Source organism: Cynocephalus volans, chromosome 12 (assembly GCF_027409185.1).
Source record: "Cynocephalus volans isolate mCynVol1 chromosome 12, mCynVol1.pri, whole genome shotgun sequence".
Lineage (NCBI taxonomy): Eukaryota > Metazoa > Chordata > Mammalia > Dermoptera > Cynocephalidae > Cynocephalus > Cynocephalus volans.
In genome coordinates, this window is record NC_084471.1 from 71,793,289 (window position 1) to 71,816,240 (window position 22,952).

The following is a 22,952-nucleotide window of genomic DNA, read 5'->3' on the forward strand; positions in this document are numbered from 1 at the left end:
CCCGGGACGAAGGCGGAGGCTCGGGGCTCCTTGTCGCTGGGTGGGGGGGCTCCCCCCACCACGCCCCCAGCCCTCTACTCACCCAGGAGGAGCCTCTCCACCCAGCCCCGCGTCTTGCTGCCTGGGCAGCCGGCCCAGCTAGGAATCGGCCCCGCCACCCCTCCAGGACCCCCCTATCGGAGCTGACGGGGTTCGCTGGGGATCTCCCCAGCAGTATTGCTATAGCCTGCACGGTTGTGTGAGCGTGAGAAGGAACATGAAGGTGGGCAAGGCGGGTTCGGAGTCGAGGAGCAGGGGAGGGCGGGAGAGGCAGCCGACACTGCGGGGTGTTCGGGTGGGGGGAGAGGGTTGGTCGGGGGTCAGGGAGGCGGGGAGAAGAAGGGCTTGAGGCAAAGCGGCATTTCGGGGGCATCCAGTGAGTCCATACCCTCACACTGGGAGGTGGTAGGAGATCCCTGCAGGAGCATGGGCAGTGGGGTGGGGCAGAATTCCAAAGAGGACTGAGAAGGGCCGGACCTTCTCTCGGAGCTAGCTGGAGACCCCTAAGTGCGCCGGACAGGCAGGCCCCAGTGAGGTCTTCCTGTCCCTCCCCCTGCTCCTGGCAGGGCTGCAGCACCTCCGCCTGACCAGTCCAGAGGACTCTAAGGAAGTGGTTCTGCCTGGGGCAGTTTTTCTGTGGTCCAGCTGCCCCAGCCCCTGCCCCATGGCTGTCCACCTTCCTTCCTGTGTCACAGGTGGGCTGGCCAGGTGAGAGTCGCTGGCAGGTGGGCCCGGCTGTGGAGGACGGTCCAGCTCTGGGAGCACCGCAGGTGGGAGGCCTCCCTGACGTGGTGCCAGAGGGGACGCTACTCACCATGGTGCTGAGGAGGGTGCACCGGTCCCGAAGCTGCTCTTACCAGCTGCTGCTCGAGCACCGGCGCCCCAGCCGCATCCAGGGGCTTCGCTGGGTGAGTACCCTTCACCTGCCCAGGCCAGGACCAGGCACCAGGGCCAGAGGAGTGCCCGGACTGTAGCGCGGGCATGCTGCTGGTGCCCAGCTTGCTCTGGGGGTGTAGAGTGGTACAGCTGGGGTGGACAGTGGGTTGGGAGGCTTTGCTGCTGTGTGCGTGGGTTGCTCCCACAGCAGCAACGTGTGTGTCTGTGCGTGTGGTGCCCAAGTTTCCCCATTTGGGCATGGGGAAGAGGGAAGGGATTTGTCATTTATCCGTCACATCTGTGTGCGAGGTGTTGAGATAGGTGCTTATGTGTTCTTTCCAGGTGGGGGTGGGAAGTTATGGGGGCCAGGTCAAGTGGGGGGTGAGGTAAGCTTGGTTACGTCACCATGGCAACATTCTCTAATGAGCAACTGAACTGTGTTGATTCTGCTTTTTGATCTTGGGGTGAGGTGGTCATGTGGACACTGCTTGGCATCTGGCTTTGGGGGTGCTCAGGGGAAGATTCTGAGAAATTTGGAGAATCTGAGATGACTGAAGCTCCCTTTGCCAGTGAAAAACAGCTCTGGAGCTGAAAGAATGAAGGAGAGAGCAGGAGGGGGAAAGTATGGTGGGCTTGGGGAGGGGAGGGGCCAGGATAATGGCTGTAGGGTCTAAATCAGCAGAGCAGCTCTCCCCAGCCACCCCGACATAATAGAGTAACTTCCTGGGAGGTTCAGTTATTTGTCTGTTGTGTGTGCCCACCTGTGTGTGGGGGAGTGCGGGAGGGTACTTGGGTAAAGGGGTGCAGGGGAAGCAGGAGCAGGTGACAAACTTGGGAGAGCTCATTTCTTATGGGCAAGTCCCTCTGAGTAGAGCAACCACCACATTCTCCCTCCTTTCTCCTACTTTGCCCAACTGTCATTTATGTTTACCGAAATATGAGGCTCGGTGGAGAAAACTGAGGCCTGCCAGGATGAGGGTCTATGCAACTGGAATTGAGAGCAGAATCAGGTGTCACTCCCCAGCTTTCCCCCAGCTCCTCTCTACCTTGGTCTTCCTGATAAGGGGCCTGTTGGGCCTTGGTCTTGTCCCTGAACCTCCCACCCCTTCTTCTCTCCGGGTCAGTGGCAGTAGCTACTGCTTGGAGCCAGTGGGCTGGAACCGTCCCTCCCTCCTTCCCTCTCAGGCTATAATTACTTGTGCATTTCCTGTCCCCTTCCCAGCTTGTAGAAGCAAGGTAGGAGGTGGGGGGAAGGTCAGGTGCCAGGACAATGAGGCCTCTGGAGGATCCCCTGGGGCCCAAAGTCTGGGAGGGGGTGGGGGAGGCCTCCAGGCTGTCTTCTGATTCCCTCAAGCCCCCAGAGTTGAAGGTGTGGTGTGCACAGGGAGGCTGGAAGGGTGGGGGTGCAGGTTGCTGAAGGATAAATGGGGTCAAAGGCACAGAAACAAGGTCCCTCCTCTGCCAGGTGGGGTTTGGTGACTGGAGGGAGCTTAGATTTTTAGGGCTAGAGGCAGGTGGCCACACCCTCTCCTGATGACCATCTCTGGTGGACGGGGTGGGGTGGCTTCATTCCATCGGTCCTGTGTTTAAGCTGTACCTTGTACCTCTTAGTGATGCCACTGGCCCATGAATGGCTTCCATGAGGGGACAAGTGCCAGCAGGTAGTATACACACGCAGGATGAGGGAGGTGGAGCCCAGAGTCCCAGGAGGACAGTCCTAGGAGTTATTCAGGCCATACCTACCTCTCAGAAAGCCGAGGAGAAAACCCATCAACCTCCCAGAGAAAAGGTCTGAAGAGAGCTGTTTCTGTTCCTACCTAGACCAGACAAGAGGAAATGAAAACAGATTACAGCAAGAAGACTTGAGGTTAGATACAGAAAGGACTTATCAACTGTGGCAAAGGTGACACTTGAATGGGATGGAAGAACATCTTCTTTAGGAAATATGAGGGGGAGATGAGATCTTGTCTGGTGTCTGGGGCAGGGGCAAGATTGGGGTCACCTCTGGTGGGTCCCGCTAGCTCAGGGAAGGCCAGGATGCTTTACTTGAGTGACTGTTTTGGGGGAGGTGGCCCTTTTCTCTAACTCAAAAAACGTGCTTTCGTCTAATCTGTCCAAATAATGGTAATAGCTAATAGTTACATAGTATTTACGTCCCATACATGTTGTAAGAGCTCTACCTTTATCATATCACATAATCCTCACAACAGTCCTGTGAGATAGTTACTAATGTCATCATTCCCATTTTATAAATGTAAAAACAGAGGCACAGAGAGTCGTAGGTCCAGGGTTACATAGTTGCTAAGTGGTGATGCTGGGCTTTGGTCCCAGGCAATCTGGCTGCAAAGTCCAAGCTTGTAACCACCATGCTTTACTTCTCTCTTAGTACAGATAGTAACACTGACACCCCAAGGCATCACCCCACCCCACGCACCCTTCCCTGTCCCACCACACACAGCCCTGGCCTGTGACCTTAGCCATGGCCTGAGGGAACTGGTCTGACGGGTCCGCATGCTGTCTGGCTCTGTGCCTGGCCCTCCAGCCCGGCTCTGACACTGCAACAGGGATGGGGGGCAGGGCAGGCCATAGCACTGGTGCTGGGGAGCTAACACCTCCTCTTCTACCCCAAATCCTTCCTATCCAGGAATAAGAGGAGGAGGTGGGTGATGCCCTTCGCCTTGGCCCATTCCAGCCTCTTCTTTCCAACTGAGAACCCCCAAGCTGACACTCATGGCAATCAGAGACAGGACAGGGTCAGCCATGGTACAACATTTCTTTACCCTGTGTCTGGGTAATAGGTGCCCATCATGAAATAACGAAGTTTGATCGAGTCACTTAGCATTTACTAAGCAGTTACTCTGAGCCAGGCAGCACTCCAAGTGCTTTATATTAACTCATTTGAGCCTCAGAATAACCCTATTGGATAGGTACTATTATTTTCATCAACCCCATTTTATAGATGAAGAAACTGAAGCACTGAGAGCTTGAATAATCAGCCCAAGGTCACATAACCAGGCGGTAATGTGAGAACTAGGATTTGAACCCAAGTAGCTGGCTCTGAAGTCCACACACTTGAAACTGCCCCTGAATAATAGCCCTCCTCCTGCCCTATCCCAGGTTCCTATGCGCACGAACATTCTAGGGGAGCAGAGGGGCTATGATAACAAATATATCTAACTTTATTTAACCCAATCGTTTGCAAACTTGCCCATGGAACATTCCTGAGGGCAGAATATCTCTACTATCTCCGAGTCCAAGGCACAGAGTAGGGAAAACACAGGGGAGGCACCATGGAAGATAGTAGGCATAGTGCTAAGATCATGGACTTTTGAATCAGACAGACACGGGTGTGAATCCCGGTGCCCCTATTTACCAACTGTTAGGGCAGGTAGTGTAACCTCTGAGCCTCCTTTCCTCTAGCTGTGGAATAGGATACAAATACCTACTTCCAAGGTCAGCATTGATAGCAGAATTACTCAGTAGAATTTTACATTTCTTTTTTGTCGTTTTTTCGTGACCGGCACTCAGCCAGGGAGTGCACCGGTCAGTCCTATATAGGATCCGAACCCGCGGCGGGAGCGTCGCCGCGCTGCCAGCGCAGCACTCTACCAAGTGCGCCACGGGCTCGGCCCAGAATTTTACATTTCTAAGTAGTTGTTACTCTGGGTAATTTACTCCATCTCTCTGGGCTTCTGCTTTCCTTGGCAAAATGAGATGGATGCCTTAAGGTCCTTTTCTCTGCTCTGATGGGCCAGGGCCCCATTCTCTGACCCTCATGCTCATCCCCTGGGGTAGGACAGGAAATGACCAGCCTGACCACATGACCTGGCACCTCCCCTCCTCATGTGCCCTCCTGGGTCAGAATAATACCAGGAAGGGCGCTGGGTTTGGAGCCTTGGTTGTGGGCACCAAAGGGAGTTGGGGCAGGGAGTGGGGCCACCTGGATATTTTGACATGAACAACAACAAGTTATTAGCACTCAGGCACTGTTTGTTCCGACACTGGGGGCTGGCTGGGTAGCATTCCTGCCCTTCCTCCCTTCCCCGGCTCCTCCTCCTCATTTCCTGTCCTTAAGTCTCCAGGGCTCTGTGTCTGGCACCAGGCTGGGCCCCATGACCCGGGCAGGGATACCCTTGGGACACCTAGTGACTTCCGCCCAGCCCTGGGCCAGACGCCTACACACATCAGACCTAAGGCCTCTGCTTGGGCACACAGTGGCAAGATACTGGTGCCTGGGGACCTGCCAGGGCCCCAGCTCCCCAGGCAGGTCCTTTTCAGAGACCTGAGTGTAGATGGCAAAGCAGGAGAGAATTGCTGGTCAGAGGAAGGGGGAAGGAAGAGGAACAGGCAGGTATGGTGGGTGGATCAAGAGTGAATTACACAGGGCGCTTCACCTCAAGACTTGTAAGTCACTGAGGACAGACAATCCCTGCTCTGCCTATTTCACATCTGATCCTGTCTCACATAGGATCCGACAAAATCAAGGAAGTGGACATGCTTTGCAAACCGTGAAGTGCTCTGCCTTTGGGAGGAGACATAGAGGTTAGGGCCTCCTGTCCAGAGCTGTCCACAAACTTCAGTTCTCAGGTGGTGGGAAAAGAAGCATCACGAGGGTCTTTCATGGCTGACATCTCAGGGCACTGGCCTACGAGTCTCAGGTGGCTTGATCAATACCCAAGGCAGGGAAATCTTGTTCACCAACGTTTCTGTGATAAACCCCGTCCTCCTGAGCCAGTCCTGTATGCCGCCAAGGTCTTACTCACTCTTGCAGGGTTGTGAACTAGCAGCATCTTAGAGAGAAAAGAAGCTTCTAGCAAGCAGCCCCACCCTATGCTTCACAGATGAATAATAATAGCTAACATGTAGATACAACTATATGCCAGGCAATGGTTTAAACATTTGATATATTTGCTCATTTAATCCTTCCAAAAGCTTATGAATTGGTATTTTTAGTGTCTTATAGATTTTATAGGTAAGGAAACTGAGTCAGGGAGATGTTAAATCACTTGTTCAAGGGTCACATTGCCAGTAAATGGAGGAGCAGTGTTTTGAATACAGGAGCCTGCTTCGGGGTTTCTGTTTCTCACCACCAGGCTAAACCAAGGCCCACAGGGGGCAAGAGACCTGCCCATGGTCCTGCGGTTGGGCACAGAACCTGGCTTGGGATCAGGTGTGAGACCCCAGTCTGGGAACGGGTGTTCCCAGGCCTCCCGGCCTCTCACAGGGCTTCTTATTGCACCTCCTTGTGTTCCCGCTTCTGGCTCCATTGCTCCTTTCTCCACATAGGGGTTGTTGACCTGGGAGCCTGGGCACACTAGGCCCTGAGTAAGCAGAAGGGGGATCTTGGGGCATCACTGTGGGGATGCAGTGCTTGGGTCTGGAAGGAAGAAAAGGGCTGGTGGTGGGGATGGCAGGGTGGGAAGAGGCAGATGCCTGGGGCACAGGGTGCTCAGTGAATATTTGCTTATTTGTTGAATGATTGGCTAAATGGATGCATTTGGAGTTGGGGGCTGGGCAAGGGTGGGAGTGCTGGGGGAGGGAGGGTCCAAGAGCTGGGTTTGAAGGCCTCGCGCTGACTCTCCCCACTGCCCCCAGACGCCACTCACCAATAGCGAGGAGTCCCTGGACTTCAGCATGAACCTGGAGCAGGTACATGCCCTGGAGGGGGAGTGGGCAGGGCAGCACCATGCAGGCAGGGTTCAGGGCTGAGCTGGCTGCACCCTTCCTCCCTCCAAGGCCTCCTCAGAGCGGGTGCTTAGGGCTGGGAAGCAGCTACATCAACATCTCCTGGCCACCTGCCCAAACCTCATCCATGACCGGAAGTACCATCTCAGGCTCTATCGGTGAGTGAGGCCCTGCCTGCCTCCCCACCCCGCCACCGTTTCCCTTCCATTCCCATTCAGTGCTAGGCAACTGGGCCTAGCCCTGCCTCTGGCAGAAGTGAGCCTGGGCCTAGGCAGGTGCCTTTCTGATGGAAAGTTCCTCCCTGGCCCCTCCACTCTCCTTCCTTGCACTGTCCCTCTCCTTCCCTGTCCCCTCTACTTCCTACAGGCAGTGCTGCTCTGGCCGGGAGCTGGTGGATGCGATCCTGGCCCTGGGGCTTGGGGTCCATTCCCGGAGCCAGGCTGTGGGAATCTGCCAAGTGCTGCTGGATGAAGGTGTCCTCTGCCATGGTGAGCCCGAGCCCAGGGTGGGGCTCTAGGACGGGGCCAGGACGGGGCAGTCCTGGGGAGCAGCCACCAATGGAGGCTGCTGAGTGGGGTGGCATTGCAGTGAGGGCCTCATACCCACATGCCCCAATTTCTTCTCCTCCCCCATGCTTGGGCCTCGGCCCCCAGTGAAACATGACTGGACCTTCCAGGACCGAGACGCCCAATTCTACCGGTTCCTTGGGCCAGAGTCAGAGCCCATGGGAGCTCATGAGGTGGAGGAGGAGTTGGCGGAGGCCATGGCTCTGCTCTCCCAGCGGGGGCCCGATGCCCTGCTCACTGTGGCGCTTCGAAAGCCGTGAGTCGGGAGCCCTGCACCCCACAGCCCAGGCCCCGCACGGCATTCACATTCCACAGCTTCTCAGATTCATCTCTGAGGGGTCCCTCTCTTGTTGCTGAGGGAAGGGCACCTGGCTGTCCCAGAAGACCTGAGCTCTGACCTGCATTTTGCCTGGACTCACCATGTGATCTTGAGCCACTCCCCCCCACCCGCACCCCACCACTGAGTCTCTTTCTTTCTCTGTACATCAGGGTGTTGGGCTAGAGGGTCTCTGAGGAGCCTGCCTGCTCTGAGATGCAGTTGTTGCTGAGAGAGGGTGGTTCTGGAATCTAGAGGCAGGTCTGGGTTCAGATTCCAGCTCAAACAGCTACCAGCTGGGTGACCTTGGCCTCTGCATGCCAGCTTCCTCTTCTGTCAAGAGAGGATAACAAGCCCACGACAGAGGGCTGTTTTGAGGGAGGAATGAAGTAATGCGTTTGAAGTGCTTTGCACAGTGTCTGGCACATGGTGCACACCCAGTGAAGTTTTGCCTGTTAGTGACAGCGATCACAGCTGAGTGCGTCTGGCCCAGGCCTCTGCTGGGTAGGTGGGGTAGCTCCCCTGTCTGGTCCCAGCCCCCTGTGGTTCATTGTGTGCATCCCCTCACTCCTGTGCCCACAGCCCAGGGCAGCGCACAGACGAGGAGCTGGACCTCATCTTCGAGGAGCTGCTGCACGTCAAGGCTGTGGCCCACCTCTCTAACTCGGTCAGTCCTGCCGCCCAACCCTGCCCCTTCCCTGGGAATCTCCTCTTCCTGTAACTTCCCTGAAGCTCCAACTGCTGGGCCAGAAGGCAGTTCTTCCCTTCCGTCTGTGGCTTGAAACCATCAGTCTGATTTCTTGCCCTGGCACCCCTGTCTGAAAATCCATCTGCCTCACTTAGCCCATTTCCTCCACTTAGCTTTGTGTCCTGCTGAGTCCCAGGAACACCTGACCTGGCCATGTCTCTGTCTCCTAGCATGTGTGTTTACAGACCTAACCTCCTCGCCCCTAACCTGGCCCCTCTTCACCTGAACTTGCCGCCTCTGACCTCCTCTCCCCACCCGACAGGTGAAGCGGGAATTAGCGGCGGTTCTGCTCTTTGAACCACACAGCAAGGCGGGGACCGTGTGTAAGTCGGGCAGGGGACCAGAAACTGGGCACAGGGGCCTGGACATTGGCAGAGGCCACAGAGAAGGAGTGGTGGGTGACAGGAGGGGCTGTGTCTGATCTGTGCTTCTCTCAGTGTTCAGCCAGGGGGACAAGGGCACCTCGTGGTACATTATCTGGAAGGGATCTGTCAACGTGGTTACCCATGGCAAGGTGAGCCCTCTGCCCTCCTGCCCCAGCCCCCTGGTCTGTATCCTCATGGGCAGTGCTTTTGCCAGCCCCAAGGCTGCTGATCCACCGCATCTCCTGTCTGGGTTGTTTTCTCTGCCTGGGTCTGTCCTGGCAGGGGCTGGGGGTAGGGGTGTGGGATGGAGGGGCTGGGCCATAACTGAGGTCCGGCTGCAGGGGCTGGTGACCACACTGCACGAGGGAGATGACTTTGGGCAGCTGGCTCTGGTGAATGATGCACCACGGGCAGCCACCATCGTACTGCGAGAAGACAACTGTCATTTCCTGCGTGTGGACAAGCAGGACTTCAATCGCATCATCAAGGTGCCACCACTGGGGGTGGGGAGGGCAGGGGACATGGGCCCAGAGAAATTGTGTGGGGCAAGGAGAGGCCCCAGAGAGAGCCTATAAGGGGCAGGGCAAGGTAGGAGGTGGAGGTGCTTGGATCTTATGGCTGGGAGTGGGGACCACGGCCCATAGCATGCTGAGGGGCTCAGCGAGACAAGGTATCTCAGGCTTGCGGTGGGGAGACACGGGGTGGTGGGTTGCAGAGGGGCGGGGACCAGAGTGCCGGGGGGAGGCAGTTCCGTGGGGAGTGGACTCCATGGAGGGAAGGGTGGAGAAGGGGCTCCAGCTGGGTGATGGGCAGCTGGGGGTTGTGGAAAGGGGTGGGGGTGGGAGAAGGGCTGAGGGTCCTGTGGAGACCTGAGGGGCTCAGGGTCTGGAAAGGAGGAGCTGGGGAGAGGGTCTGTAGCAGGAGTCATGGTTGTGTTGAGCACTGACGTGCTTGCTCTCCAGGATGTGGAAGCAAAGACCATGAGGCTGGAAGAACATGGCAAAGTGGTGTTGGTGCTGGAGAGAGCCTCTCGGGGTGCTGGCCCTTCTTGTCCCCCAGCCCCAGGCAGGAACCGGTAACAGCCACCATGCTCCCTCTCCACACCTCTCCTCCTTTTTCCTGTCTTACTCCCTGCCTCTGTGTCATATCCCTGCCTTCCGGCCACCTGGGTGGAGAATCATCGAGGGACTAGGATACACCCCCCGAATCAGCCTCCCCCCACCCCAAGGTGGGACAGGGCTGGCAAATCGGGAAGCATGATACGATCGATTGGTGATGTCTGCCCGGGCTGTGGGAGGGGGGAGAGGTGCAAAAGTGTGATAGACCAGCCATTTCTCCTAGGTATACGGTGATGTCTGGCACCCCAGAGAAGATCCTAGAACTTCTGCTGGAGGCCATGCGGCCGGATTCCAGTGCTCATGACCCAACAGGTAGGGCAGGAGACACCCTGCCTGCTCTCTGACTCATGGGGTGGTCAGCACAGCCTGGGAGAGGGCCAGCACCCGACATCTGACCTCACCAGGTGCTGGATTGGTCCCTGCAGCCAGTTGGCAGGAAGTCTTCTTACCCGTGCTCTTGGCTTGGGTGGGGGGCACTGTCAAGGGGGCTGGGCATTTGGGGAAGGAGTGCTCCAGCTGTGCATATACATGTGCTCAGTGGACTTGATTGGCCTCTGAAGCCTCCTCCCATCCCTCCACCCTACCCTACAGAGACATTCCTCAGTGACTTCCTCCTGACCCACAGCGTCTTCATGCCCAGCGCCCAGCTCTGCGCTGCCCTCCTGCACCAATATCCTTCCAGCCCAGGGTGATGTTGTGTGGAGGGATGGGCTGGTGTGTGCGGTTGAGAGAGAGAACCCCTCATAAGTGTGGCCGTGTGGCACCCTCTGAGGTGCCAGGTCCTGTGCGGGACCCTCAGTGGGCCCTGGGCATCTTGTGCCTCCTTTGCCTAAGGTGTGGGGGTGAAGCCAGCTGAGTCCTGTGGTTCCCTTGACCGGAGCCCACCTTCCATGCGGAGCCTGCAGGAGGCAGGGAGCAGGAGCGCAGCACCTATATCTGCAACAAGAGGCAGCAGATCCTGCGGCTGGTCAGCCAGTGGGTGGCCCTGTACGGCCCCATGCTCCACACTGACCCTGTGGCCACCAGCTTCCTCCAGGTACCTGGGAGTGAAGCAGGGTGGACTGGGCTGCCTGGGGTGGATGCAGCTGCAGCCAACTCAGCGAATTGAATCTTGGCTCCTTGTAGAAACTCTCAGACCTGGTGAGCAGGGACTCCCGACTTAGCAACCTGCTAAGGGAGCAGTGGCCAGAGAGGCGGCGCCACCACAGGTGATGCTTTGACTCTAAGTTAATTTGTCATGTGTGTGACCGGCAGTGCGGCAGGTCCGAGAGCACACACTGGTCAAGCACCTGGCTCTAGATCCATCAGTTGCTGTTGTCAATCCCTTTGCTATCCACCCTCACGTTGTCACGCGCCCGTCCATTCTCACACGTCATGCAATCAGTTATTTACTCATCTTCAGACACTGAACACACCTGCTGCTCTCACTTCCTCCATCTGGCACACGTTTGTCATGGAATACCTTCAGTGCCAGTTCCTGCCAGCCCAGCCCAATAAATCTCCTAGCGTTTACCTTCCCTTCCCAGACATTCCCTGAAGCAGCACCCGATCTGAAACCCTGGGTCTGTATCTCCCTTTAACTGTTTCCCTCCCTTGCCAGCCTTGGAAAATCCCAGAAACCACGGTCCAGGTTTCAAGCCCATTTTTGCCCCTTTCTATGTAATACTCACCAAGTTGGATTGACCTCTGAGCCGCTGGCGAGGGCGGGCTGGAATCCAGAGCCCCGGACCTCCCTGCTCCTAACCCTGCGTTTCCCGCCCCCAGGGATGCCTGGCCCGCTCACCTCCCTTGTCTCTTGCTCCACAGGTTGGAAAATGGCTGTGGGAATGCATCTCCTCAGATGAAGGTGTCTGCCCCGAGAGTCACCTCTGCCCGCCTGGCTTCTTCCCTCTGCCCTCTTCCAGCCCTTCCCTGAGGGACCCTGTGTGGGGAGGGTCCCCTCCCACAGACACACCTCTGGGTCTGTCAGGGGCATTCAGGGGTCCTTGCTGTGTGTGGCGCTCGCTCCGGGCCAGCCCCTGCAGGGGAGACATGGGTGGCACCCTTCCTCCCCCACCCCAAGGGGCTTTACTCCTGCAGGAGGTAATTTGTGCTCACAGGTAGAGCTGGGGAGGTGAGGAATGATGGCTGAGTCAGCCTCTGAGGCCCGAGGGGGGCCTGGTGGCCAGTGCTGCCCCCTCCCTGGGGAGTCAGAGGTGGCCTACGCCATTCCTGACTAGGGCCCACAGAGAGCAAGGGGGGACGAGAAGATGTGCATGGGGCCAGATTGGGTTGAGGAATGGGGGGAGAAAGGGCTGGAAAGGTCATTGGGTTGGTTGTGGGAGTGCCACCTTGGGAATAAGGTCCAAATGCCTCCCCTTGGCTGCCGGCTCTCGTACCCAGCCACCTACTCACCTCACGCCATCCCACCCTCCTGCTTGTTGGAGACTCACTGGCTCCTTCTCTCCTACAGACCAAGCTTCTTCTCACCTCAGGGCCTTTGCACTTGTCCTCAGCCTGGAACTTGCTTTCTCTGGCTCTTTGCCTGACTGGATCCTTCTTCTGATCTCAGCCAAGTTGTTGTCCCTGAGAGGCCCCTTATCTTTCTTCCCTGCTGTTTCCCACTCAGGGTGTCCTCTGATATTCTGCAAAGCACTCAGTGGTGGAATGTTCTTTCGTTGTTGTCGACTTGTTTACTATCTGTTAGTATTTCATATTGCACTAGAATATCGGCTTCACTCGGGGGCCTCTCCATCTCTTTCCCCTGTATTCATGCTGCCGGCACATGGCTGACGGCAGGAACCAGGCCGAACTGCCCTTGCGTGCTGGGCACTGTGCTGGGTGCCGACGGTGCGGCGGTGGGCTGGGAGAGCCATGCTGGGCTGGGGGGCTCACAGCCAAGTGAGGGGCAAAGCTGTTAAGCAGCTCTGTGATATACAGTGACAGAGATGGGGTCTCTGAAAGCAGAGAAGGGGAACTGCTCATCAGGCTTGCAGGTTCAGGAAAAGAGTCCCCAAGGAAGTGACTGCTGGAGCTGAGAGCTGCAGGGGCCGAGGGGCAGGAAGAAGAGGGCTCTGGGCAGGCCAGCTGTAAAGGGAAGGGAGCCCTGGAGGAGGCAGAGTGAGAGAGCAGGACACCAGAGAAGGCCAGGGAGGTGGGCAGGGGCCACTGGGCCATGGCAAGGGGTTTGGTCTTTGTCCTAAGAGCCATGCAAACCATTGAAGGGGTCTGAGCCGAGGAGCGACAAAATCTGATTGTGTTTTGAAGAGATCAGCTAAAGAACCTGGGCTTTGTCCAGCAGACAATGATGGCCATTGAAGCCGAATCAGGAAGCTTAATCTGGTTCTGGCCAGGCAGATTGGAGGAGGAGGACGGAGGCTCCCGACGGGTGAGGGTGGAGGAGGAGAGTCGGGCCATTGTAGTGGATGCCGAGCGAGGCCTCCTGGGCAGGTGGAGCTGGAGTTAGCTTGGGCTGGGGAGAAAGGGGCACCAGGAGACCCATTTCAAAGAAGAGTCCCCAGATCAGGGTTACGAGCTATGGGGACATGGGGAGGAGTCAGGAGCCCGGGAGAATCACAGGGGAAAGAGTGGTCTGGGAGGCAGGACATGGGGATTGGTGGGTGTGTTGAGCGTGGGGCAAAGGATCACAGATGTGGAAGGCCCCAGGGGGTGTGTGAGACCAGGGCTTGGCTGACACAGATGCAAGTGGCACACAAGGCTGCAAGGAACTCTGAGGAGGGCTCTGTGATTTGGAAATCTAGGGACAAACGATAGACTGAGGACTGAGGTCTGAACCTTGAGGATCTGCCACATGCAGAGCTGGAAGGAGGCAGAGAGCACCTGAGTTGGAAGGAAGAGCCAGGGGTGGGAAGAGGATCCTGCTTTAGGAGGTCTTTGCCTAGCAGGGGCTGCCCCGTCAGCAAAGGTTTGGCAGTGGTTTTGGCCCACTGAGTCCCTGCTGTGAGGTGTGACAGGGCAGCTGACACAGTAGTGTTTGTGGATAAAAGCACAGAGGGAGGGAGGAGCAGGTCAGGATTCCAGCTCTGCCACTTGGCAGCTGTGTGGTCTTCGGTGTGTTATTTAACTTCTCCGAGCCTCATTTATGGCATCCATAAAATGGGGATGATAGAAATGCTTTTGTCAGAGGGCTATTGTGAATATTTAGGTGCTTAGAACAGCCCCTGGCTTGTAGCAAATGGTAGTTAAAGGAAGGAAAGGAAGAGAAAACTAGGGTCAACAGCTGAGGTGTTTTCATAATACATAGCTGTGGACCTATTTGACAGAGAGGGAAGAACATATGTGGAGGGGCACAGACTTGCCCCACCCTTGGGCCTGTTCCATCTCTTCTGGAGCCTTGGTCCCAGGCACCTTACCTGGGCTGAGGTTAATGTGGCAAGCAGAGCACTCTGGTGGTGTGAGGGTTGTGAGGGTCTCCTGCTCCTTGTGACAAAGACCCCCTCACTGTCCCTTCCCTCTGTGTCCTCCTCTTGTGTCCTCCAAGCCTTACTTTTTCTCCCTCACAGGCCTGGAACGTGCCTGTTTGGCTCCCTGGCCAGGACGAGCTCCTCCACAGCAGCAATTGTGCCATCCGTGCTGGGGACAAAGGTTGGTGGTCCAAGCCAGCCAGGCTCTCTGCTGTCTCTGCCTCTCTTGTCCTGTTGTCGTTACCCTTGACCTCATTGTGCCTGGGCTGAGGGTGGCCTGCTGCACTCCTGGGGTCTCTGTCCTAGGCTACCAGGCAGCTCTGCCTCCTGTGCCCTCTCCTGCTCTGCCGAGCTGGTCCGCCAGGCTTCTCCTTGTCGCACCCCCTACCCTGCCTCTTGGGGATTTCTCCCATTACTGCTCATGCTGCCCTTGCCCTGCTGGGGTAGGGAGATGAGGCGGCCCTGCCCACAGCTTGGCTTGGTCCTTCCCTCCAGTCCCCTATGACATCTACCGGCCGGACCACTCTGTGCTGACCCTGCAGCTGCCTGTAACAGCCTCAGTGAGAGAGGTGATGGCGGCATTGGCCCAGGAGGACGGGTGGACCAAGGGGCAGGTGCTGGTGAAGGTCAACTCTGCAGGAGGTGAGTTGTGCCTCCGAATAGACCCCCGGGGAGGTGCCCCCTCCCATGCCCAGATCTCCTGAATTAAGATTATCCTTATCAATGTTTACCATCTTTATCATCTTGATCAATGTTAATGGTTAGCATGTTAGCATTTATGGGAGGTTTATTTTATCTATTCTAAGTGCTTTACATGTAGTGCATAAGAGTGTGGACTCTGGAGCCTGCTGCCTGCCTTTGATACCAGCCTTTTAGCTCATTATCTGTGTGTCCTCGGGCAGGGTAGTTAATCTCTCTGTGCTCTGTTTCATCAACTGTAAAATGGCGATAATGAGAGTACTTGTATCCTAGAAGAATTGTGAGGATTAAATGAGTTAATCTATTAAAGTGTTTAGAATGGTGTCTGGCACATAGTAATTATTAAGTATTAGCTGATACTATTATTATTATCATTTTTGTATATTCACTTAATCCTAATAACAATCCTATGAGATAGATACTTTTATCCTATTTTCAGACAGGGAAACTAAAGTTCAAGGGGAGTAAGCAATTTCCCCTAGCTCACAGGGTAAGAAAAGGTAGCAGCCTTGGAATATAGGTAGTCTTCATTCATTTAGTCATTCAGCAAACATTTTTGAGGGTCAGCTATGGACCAGCAATGTGTTAGGAGTTAGAGGTACCATGGCAGATAAGATAGACCAGCTTGAGCATAGACTTTGGACTCGCAGACTCACAATTTACTAGCTGTGTGATCCTGAACATGTTGCTTGACCTCTCTGAGCCTTTGTTTCCTCATCTGTCAAATGAGTACTGTAATTGTATCTATCACGCAGGACTGCTATGGCTATTAAAGGAGATAATGCGTGTAAAGCTTTTAGCATGGGGCCTGCCATAAAGTCAGTACTCAGAATATGGCTGCATGAAGATCATTAAGACTTGCTTTCAGAGAACTTGGGACGTTGAAAACCACTGTTCTCTGTGAAAGACCCAGCCCAAGTCTGCCAACTGGAGCCCAGGCTAGAAAAGAATTAGGTGCATTCAGAGAATAAAGGCAAGAGGTGGAGGTGAGAAAAACCTTCTCCCTTCAGGAAGTGGGGAGAGACTGATGAGGTCACCTGTGCACTCTGTTCTGGGAAGCACTGCCCTCTGGTGGCCACCTGGTGAGTCGCAGTTGCCCAAAGCCCGTACATACAGCACTGATCTCCCAACTGCTTTGATCGACACCCACGTCAGCAATCAATATTTTATTGCACATCTCCCACTATGTGTATATTTGTTTCTAAATCATACAATATATTCTATACTAATGTTATATATTTATAAAGCTGGGCACAAAATGGAAACGCAAAACTGATGTAAAAAATATAAGTAGAAGAATTAATATTTTTTCCTGGACGCGTGAATGGCCTTGTGTAGGTTACTTTGGAGGCCACTGGAATAGAAACTGGGGACTCAAACATGACTAAAAGCACAGTCCCAGTCCACAAGGAGCTGATGAATATCGACACCACGACTTAAGTGAGACATTTACCACTTTTCAAAGGGCTTTTTATGTGCATCACATACTTATAGACACTGTTTATATAAATTATTTCATTTGACTTGTGAGTAACTCTTAATGTTTCCATTTTACAAAGGAGGAAACTGAGGCTCGGGGAGGTTCAAACCCTGCCCAAGGTCTGCCTGTCTCATTAAGAGTCCCTTTCATCCTCCTTGGGTGTGCCACCCTGGGCAGTGTGGATGTGTGGGCACCTGCACCTGTGCCTTTACAACACCTGCCCGGGTCCCTAACCCCACTACTGGGAGAAGGGACCTCACAGCCTCCCAGACAAGGCCTCTACCCTGTCCTCCAGATGGCCGTGGGCCTTCTTCCATGCCCCCACCCAGCGCAGCCTCTGCTATCTTTGCAGATGCCATTGGCCTGCAGCCAGATGCCCGTGGTGTGGCCACATCCCTGGGGCTCAACGAGCGGCTCTTTGTTGTCAACCCACAGGAAGTGCACGAGCTGGTAGGGACCAGGCAGGGTGCCAGGGCCCAGGGAGGAACTCTGTTTTGGAGGTGACAGGGTGGGTTCTGGGTAAGGGTCACAGGGAGAAGAGGGAGGAGCCTGGCTCCAGCTCCTGCTGGGTCTTCAGGGGAAGGAGGAAGGAGTGGGCCTCAGCTGACGGGGGATTCCAGAGATAGAGTGGGTAGTGCTGGTTGGGAGCTCCCAAGGAGAAAGTGGAAGAGCTGCCCTAGTTAGAGGTTACTCAGGGGACAGGAGCTCTCCAAGGAGGAGTCCCAGTACTGGGGTGCTGTCAGGAAGCTATGTCCCTGGGAAGCCCCTCCTTCAGCTGCCACAGCCCCTAGAGGCCTCTTAACTCCCTGCAGTACTCCTGCCCCCAACAGCCTTCTGCCTCAGCACAGAGTTTGTGCCCCAAACCCTCTCCCCCCACCCCGTGTCCTTCCCCTGGATTCCTCAGGCACCCCCCTGAGCACTCTCCCACCTGCAGACCCCACACCCTGAGCAGCTGGGGCCCACTGTGGGCTCTGCTGAGGGGCTGGACCTGGTGAGCGCCAAGGACCTGGCCAGCCAGCTGACGGACCATGACTGGAGCCTTTTCAACAGCATCCACCAGGTGTGGAGAAGGGCTGGGGGGCAGGCACAGGTTGCCCCACCGGGCACACATGGACCTCCCCTGCCGCCCCCCAGGTGGAGCTGATCCACTACGTGCTGGGTCCCCAGCATCTGCGCGATGTCACCACCGCCAACCTGGAGCGCTTCATGCACCGCTTCAATGAGCTGCAGTACTGGGTGGCCACGGAGCTGTGTCTGTGCCCTGTGCCTGGCCCCCGGGCCCAGCTGCTCAGGAAGTTCATCAAGCTGGCGGCCCAGTGAGTCCCTATTTGGTGGGCACGGTGCATGGCCAGAGTCCTGAGGCCACCTTTTTGTAACATCCCTCCCCCGCCAACCCCTGCTTTGATGTTGCCAAATCTGCACTCCTTTTCCCTGGGTCCCCTGGAGCCTCTGCCTCCCCACCCAATCCAGGCTGGGTTCCTGCAGAGGCTGCGCTGGCCTGGGCCTGTCCTGGGTCCCAGGCCTGGCTGTTGTCTGGGTGCACTGTGGGTGTGGCCACTTCCCCTGAGGGCCTCTGGGTCTTCTGCTCACAGCCTCAAGGAGCAAAAGAATCTCAATTCCTTCTTTGCGGTCATGTTTGGCCTCAGCAACTCAGCCATCAGCCGCCTGGCCCACACCTGGGAGGTAGGTGGGATCTGGAGGGCTCCAAGGCTGCAGTAAGGCCTCAGCCCCCTCCTGGGAGCCCTGGCCGGGGGGGGCCTCCAGTCCCAGAGTGGTGGCGGCTTGTCTGTCTTTTCTTCACAGCGGCTGCCTCATAAAATCCGGAAATTGTATTCGGCCCTCGAGAGACTGCTGGTGAGTATCGGGCTCAGCCCTCTAGACACCCTGGCTCTTGGCTTCCTGGCAGCCCCTCTGCCTGTCTCTGGTCACTTTCAGGGTTCCCAACGCTGGCCCAGGGCACAGTTCCCTCTGCCTGTGGGCTTGGGGAGCTGGTTGAGGAATGGGGTGTCTAGCATTGTGATGGGGGCTGCATAGCGGGTTATAACACTCAGCGTGTATATGTACCGGGGTGTTTGCTGTGAATATGAGATCCTAAGACAAGGACAGAGTGTATGAGGTGTATGGTTCTGGGGTCTGAGGTGCCAGGGGACATCAAGGGGATGCCGGACTCTAGCTGTACTGCCCGAGGAAGCTGAGGGCCTGGTACTAAACACCATGGTGAGCCAGGGCCTGCTGGTGCCTCTCAGGAGCCACTGAACAGATGAGGCCAGACTCGGACAACAGATGGTGAAAGAGTTGGGGGGCTGAACCCTCCACCTACAGGAACTTTGGGTGGTTTTGAAGGTTTGGACCATGTTCAGGAGAGAACAGGAACGGAGGTGCTTTGTTAACATAGTCTTGGGAGCTCTTGAGAAAAAAATTTATCTTGTGAGGCTCCAGAGATTCAAAGAAACCCACCAGAGAGAGACAGAGACAGAGAGACAAAGAGAGATAAGAAAGACAGAGACAGGAGACAGAGATACAGAGACAGTGAGAAAGATAGACCAACACAGAGAGGCAGAGAGAGAGAGAGGGACAGATAGAGACAAAGGCAGATGGAGAGATGGAGACAGAGAGAGAGGCAGAGAGAGAGTTTTCCAAGAAACATCAGGAGGGCTGTGACTAATAGCCATGAAGCTTCCTTGGGGCTAATCCGAGGTCAGGCAGCCACGTGTGTGCAGACTGGCCGTGATGCAGCTTCAGGCCCTGCTGCCTGCTGCCGAGCCTGGCTGGTTGAGACCTGGGGCTCAGCAGAGGCCGAGCTCTGGGTCTCCCGCCGTGGTTGTGGGTTGGGTGTCTCGGCCCCCCTGGGTGGGGCGGGGCATTGGTTGTGTTGGGATCTGGTGGGCTAGGCTGTGCAGGACCCTCCGTCTCTCACGGTGGCTTCTCCCCTCTCAGGACCCCTCGTGGAACCACCGGGTTTATCGACTGGCTCTCACCAAGCTCTCGCCCCCCATCATCCCCTTCATGCCCCTTCTTCTCAAGGGTAAGAGGACCAGCCTTACCTCCCGTCTCCATTCCCCACCGCTTCTGTGCCTGGTGTACGTCCTCGCAATGCTATCTGAGTGATCACACCTCAAGTGCCGACGCCTGGGGGCACGAGGGTGAATTAGGAGCTTACAGGCTACAAGACAGTTAAGATGCAAGACACGTAAGGGCTCTGTTAGTGGGCCTGTGATCTCGGGAGGCCCGAGGGAGCCAGAGCACAAGGCTCCCTTTATCGGCCCTTCACCTGTCCTGGGCTACAGCAGGAGGAAGGAGTTTGGGGACCTTTGAGCAAAACCTGTCTCTGTGCAGACATGACCTTCATCCATGAGGGAAACCACACACTAGTGGAAAATCTCATCAACTTTGAGAAGATGGTGAGTTCAAGGAGAGTGGGTGTCCGCCACGGGTGTGGTTTGGGAGATATGACTGTGGCCTGGGGGGGGGGGGGTGAGAGGTGGCTGAACTTGTTATCAATAGTATAAATGTGAATACCTATTGTTAAGTAGCCCCGCCTTAATGCACAGTGCAGGGTCTGCTCTCTATAGGGGGCTTGCTGGGCGACAGCCTCAAATATCTCACTGTTTAACAGGAGCCTTTTCCAGCCCTCTTCTCTCTAAGCCCTTCCTTAACTCTGTCTTCTGACCACTGCCTGGTCCCCACTGGGTCTCTGGGTGTGCTGGGATGAGGCAGACAGGACCCCATCTCTACAGCCCCCTAATCCCTAGGAGCACCCCATTCAAAGGGAGCTTGGACTCCCAGGGGCCCCACAGGGCAGGGAGGGGTTCTGTCCCCTGGCCAGAGCTCATGCCTGGGTGTTGCCTGCAGCGAATGATGGCCAGAGCTGTGCGGATGCTGCACCACTGCCGGAGCCACAGCAGCGGTGAGAGGGCTGGGCCCCGGGGTAGGAGCTCCCTACCCAGCGTCCTCCGCCAGGCTCCACTTGGCCTGTCTCCCTGACTCCCACTCCTTGCCCCATCTAGTGCCTCTCTCACCACTCAGAAGCCGAGTTTCCCACCTCCATGAGGACAGCCAGGTGGCGAGGACTTCTACATGTGAGTCGGGGCTGGGTGCTAACAGCAGTCAGCCGCAGTTGACATTTCCTGGGCCCTGGCCATGTGCTAAGCACAGAGCCAGGCACTCGCAGGCAGGATGCCGATGACTGTTCATTCTGTGCAGTGGGTAACAGATAATGTTAACCCAACTTAAAGATGGGGAAACAGCCTTGAGCTTGGAAGTAACTTGCTGAAGGCCACACACTTAGTGACAGAGCTGGAACCCAAGCACCCTTACTCCAGACTTGCATGTTTTTGATTGACCTTCAGTTGCTTGAAATGGGATTAATCATAGTTCACGGTTCAGAGCACACTGCCATCACTGCCCTGTGTTTTATTTTACATATGCATTTATTCTGATAATATGTGAACAGCTCTGGACCCAATCCCAGTATGAGAACATTGACAGTAACTCATATCTCCCACTGTCCGCTTGCCTCTCCCTGCCAGGAGAACCACTGCCTGAATTTTGAGTTAATAATTTTTTCTTTTTAAAACTAGCCTTATCTTACACACACACACACACACACACACACACACACACACACACACACACACACACACACACACACACACACACACACACACACACACACACACACACACACACACACACACCTCTACCTTAAAAATCCCTCATATATTATACATATATTATGACAAAATATTTTTTAGTTTTAGTTGTTTTTGAACTTAGTAATGGAGTATTATGCTGTATGTAACCTTGGGGTCTGCTTTTTCCAAACTCTCTTCTCTTAGCCACAGTGCTATTCTGTCCCCCAAATCTGTGGGGGTTGGGCAGGGACAGCAGTCTTTGGGGATTGGTGATGGGAAGTGGCAGGGTGGGTGGTGGAGGGCAGGAAAGCTGACATTGCTCCTTGGAGGGGGAAGGGATGGGCTGTACAAAGTGGCCTCGGTGCCTCCCTGACCGCTCCCTCCCACCCCTTGCCAGGCTCGGAGCAGTCCCTGAGCACCCGGAGTGCAGCCAACACCTGGGCTTATATCCAGCAGCTGAAGGTCATCGACAACCAGCGGGAGCTCTCCCGCCTCTCCCGGGAGCTGGAGCCGTGAGGAGGGGCTGGGCTGGAGCAGGCACTTCCCACTGGGAAAGCCAGGGCATACCCGGGCCAGGAGGCCCGCAGGCTGGCTGCAGCTGAGCAGGGCTCTCCGCAGAGTGGACTCGAGGCCCTGGAGTGGGCGGCATGGAGGCAGCTGTCCCCTGTGATGACTTGCAGCTAAGGAGGACCTTGGAGTAGAAACAAGCTAGGGCCCAAGACCAAGGAATGGGGGACAGATAGGCCCTGGGAGTGGGTGGGAGAGTGGAGTGGATGCTGGGACTTTGTGTTCAATAGAGAGCTCTCCACACCAGCTTTTTTCCAGATTCTGTGTGGCGTGGCTTTGTTGTCCAGCCCTCTCCACAGGCCCCTGTGGTTTGTTTTCACAGTGGCCAGAGAGAGGCTGCATATGCATGGCATGTGTGTGTGGCAGGGGTGGGGGCCTAGCCCCCAGAAGAGGTGTCCTGCTTTTCTTTCCACAGCATCTGAGATAAACAGCTGGATGTGGGCAGGGTCAATTGCCAGGGAGTGGTGTCCCAAGGAGCCTTATTGTTACAGTCAATTAACAAAGATGCATGTGTTCTGATGCGGGCCATGTGGGTGTGCTAGGAGAAGGCCAGGCCCTGCTCGGGAGGGAGCCATGGAGGAGGCCCTCCACTCTGCTATGCACAGTCTCTGGGACCAAGGCAGGGCTCTGAGATGGCTGATGGCCGCCCAGAGGTGCCCCTGGGCCCCCAGACAGCAGTCAGCCAGGGTGCCCATCAGCTCCCCACGGTGGTCTGCGAGAACTATTCCAGTCCAGATGCAACCAGCACTTCCTACCTTCTTCCTCCCAACTGCAGTCCCTGTGCCCCTGCCCTTGAGCGCGTCTTTGCCCATTGGGTGGCGTTCACACTCAGTGGAGGCCTCTGAGGGTGGCTAGTGATAGAGAAGGTGCCGAGGCCTAGCAGGCTTCCAGGAAATCAGGATTTTGATCATCAGTGATGAGACCAGCCCTAGCAGGCTCTGCTAGTGTCAAGTCCTCTCTTCCCTGCTTCATCATGTCTGCAAGGAACCAGCTACTTCGAGGTCCCCTCCTGCCAGGCAGAGCTCACATCCAGGCAGGGATGCCCCATCCTCCCGTCACCCCCTGCTCTCCATTGCCCTGGCCTGGCAGCAGTAGGCACATTGTCTGGCCTGTGAGAGACCTCACTGCCTTGGAGATGACCCCTGGAGGAAGTAGGCCTATACCTGGAGGGACAGGAGGTGGTGTAGGGCCCCTGCACTTGCTCAGGCTTGACAAAGCCCCACCTCCCATCACCTCCCCATGCAGACTCCTCTCAGCCCCCTGGTCGCGGCTACGTGTGCCAGCTGCTTCCAGAAGGGGTCCCTTAGCAGGGAGGCAGCACAGCTGGCATTTACCTCAGGCTTCTAAGTGGATCTGAGCAAGTCAGTGAACAGTTCTGCCTTCCTTTCTCCATCTGTAAGATGGGTCTGACTGCTGTCTAGCGGTCAGTGGCAAACGAGTGAAACTGCAGCTCCTG

General features: G+C 55.9%; 1 protein-coding gene across 1 annotated transcript; it reads left to right on the forward strand.

Annotated features, from left to right (window-relative positions):
• The first annotated feature begins 839 nt into the window (after positions 1–839).
• On the forward strand, positions 840–21,651 carry RAPGEF3 (Rap guanine nucleotide exchange factor 3). The gene is made up of 27 exons (XM_063115770.1): positions 840–947; positions 6,511–6,564; positions 6,652–6,758; positions 6,967–7,088; positions 7,254–7,422; positions 8,065–8,149; positions 8,493–8,553; positions 8,668–8,744; positions 8,937–9,083; positions 9,558–9,670; positions 9,937–10,025; positions 10,305–10,383; positions 10,599–10,749; positions 10,839–10,921; positions 11,520–11,559; positions 14,216–14,297; positions 14,612–14,758; positions 16,648–16,745; positions 17,230–17,355; positions 17,430–17,611; positions 17,888–17,978; positions 18,099–18,149; positions 19,233–19,320; positions 19,632–19,696; positions 20,148–20,202; positions 20,303–20,374; positions 21,327–21,651. Exons 1-27 carry the CDS (start codon positions 855–857, stop codon positions 21,443–21,445), a joined length of 2,646 nt encoding a protein of 881 aa, XP_062971840.1. The 5' UTR covers positions 840–854; the 3' UTR covers positions 21,446–21,651.
• The last annotated feature ends 1,301 nt before the right edge of the window (positions 21,652–22,952 follow it).

Coding starts and splice junctions, on each gene's coding strand:
- RAPGEF3 (XM_063115770.1), top strand. CDS start 855: ATGGTGCTGAGGAGGGTGCACCGGTCCCGAAGCTGCTCTTACCAGCTG. Junction 10,922..11,519: donor GAGAGGCGGCGCCACCACAG/GTGATGCTTTGA, acceptor CTTGCTCCACAG/GTTGGAAAATGGCTGTGGGA. Junction 16,746..17,229: donor CACAGGAAGTGCACGAGCTG/GTAGGGACCAGG, acceptor TCCCACCTGCAG/ACCCCACACCCTGAGCAGCT.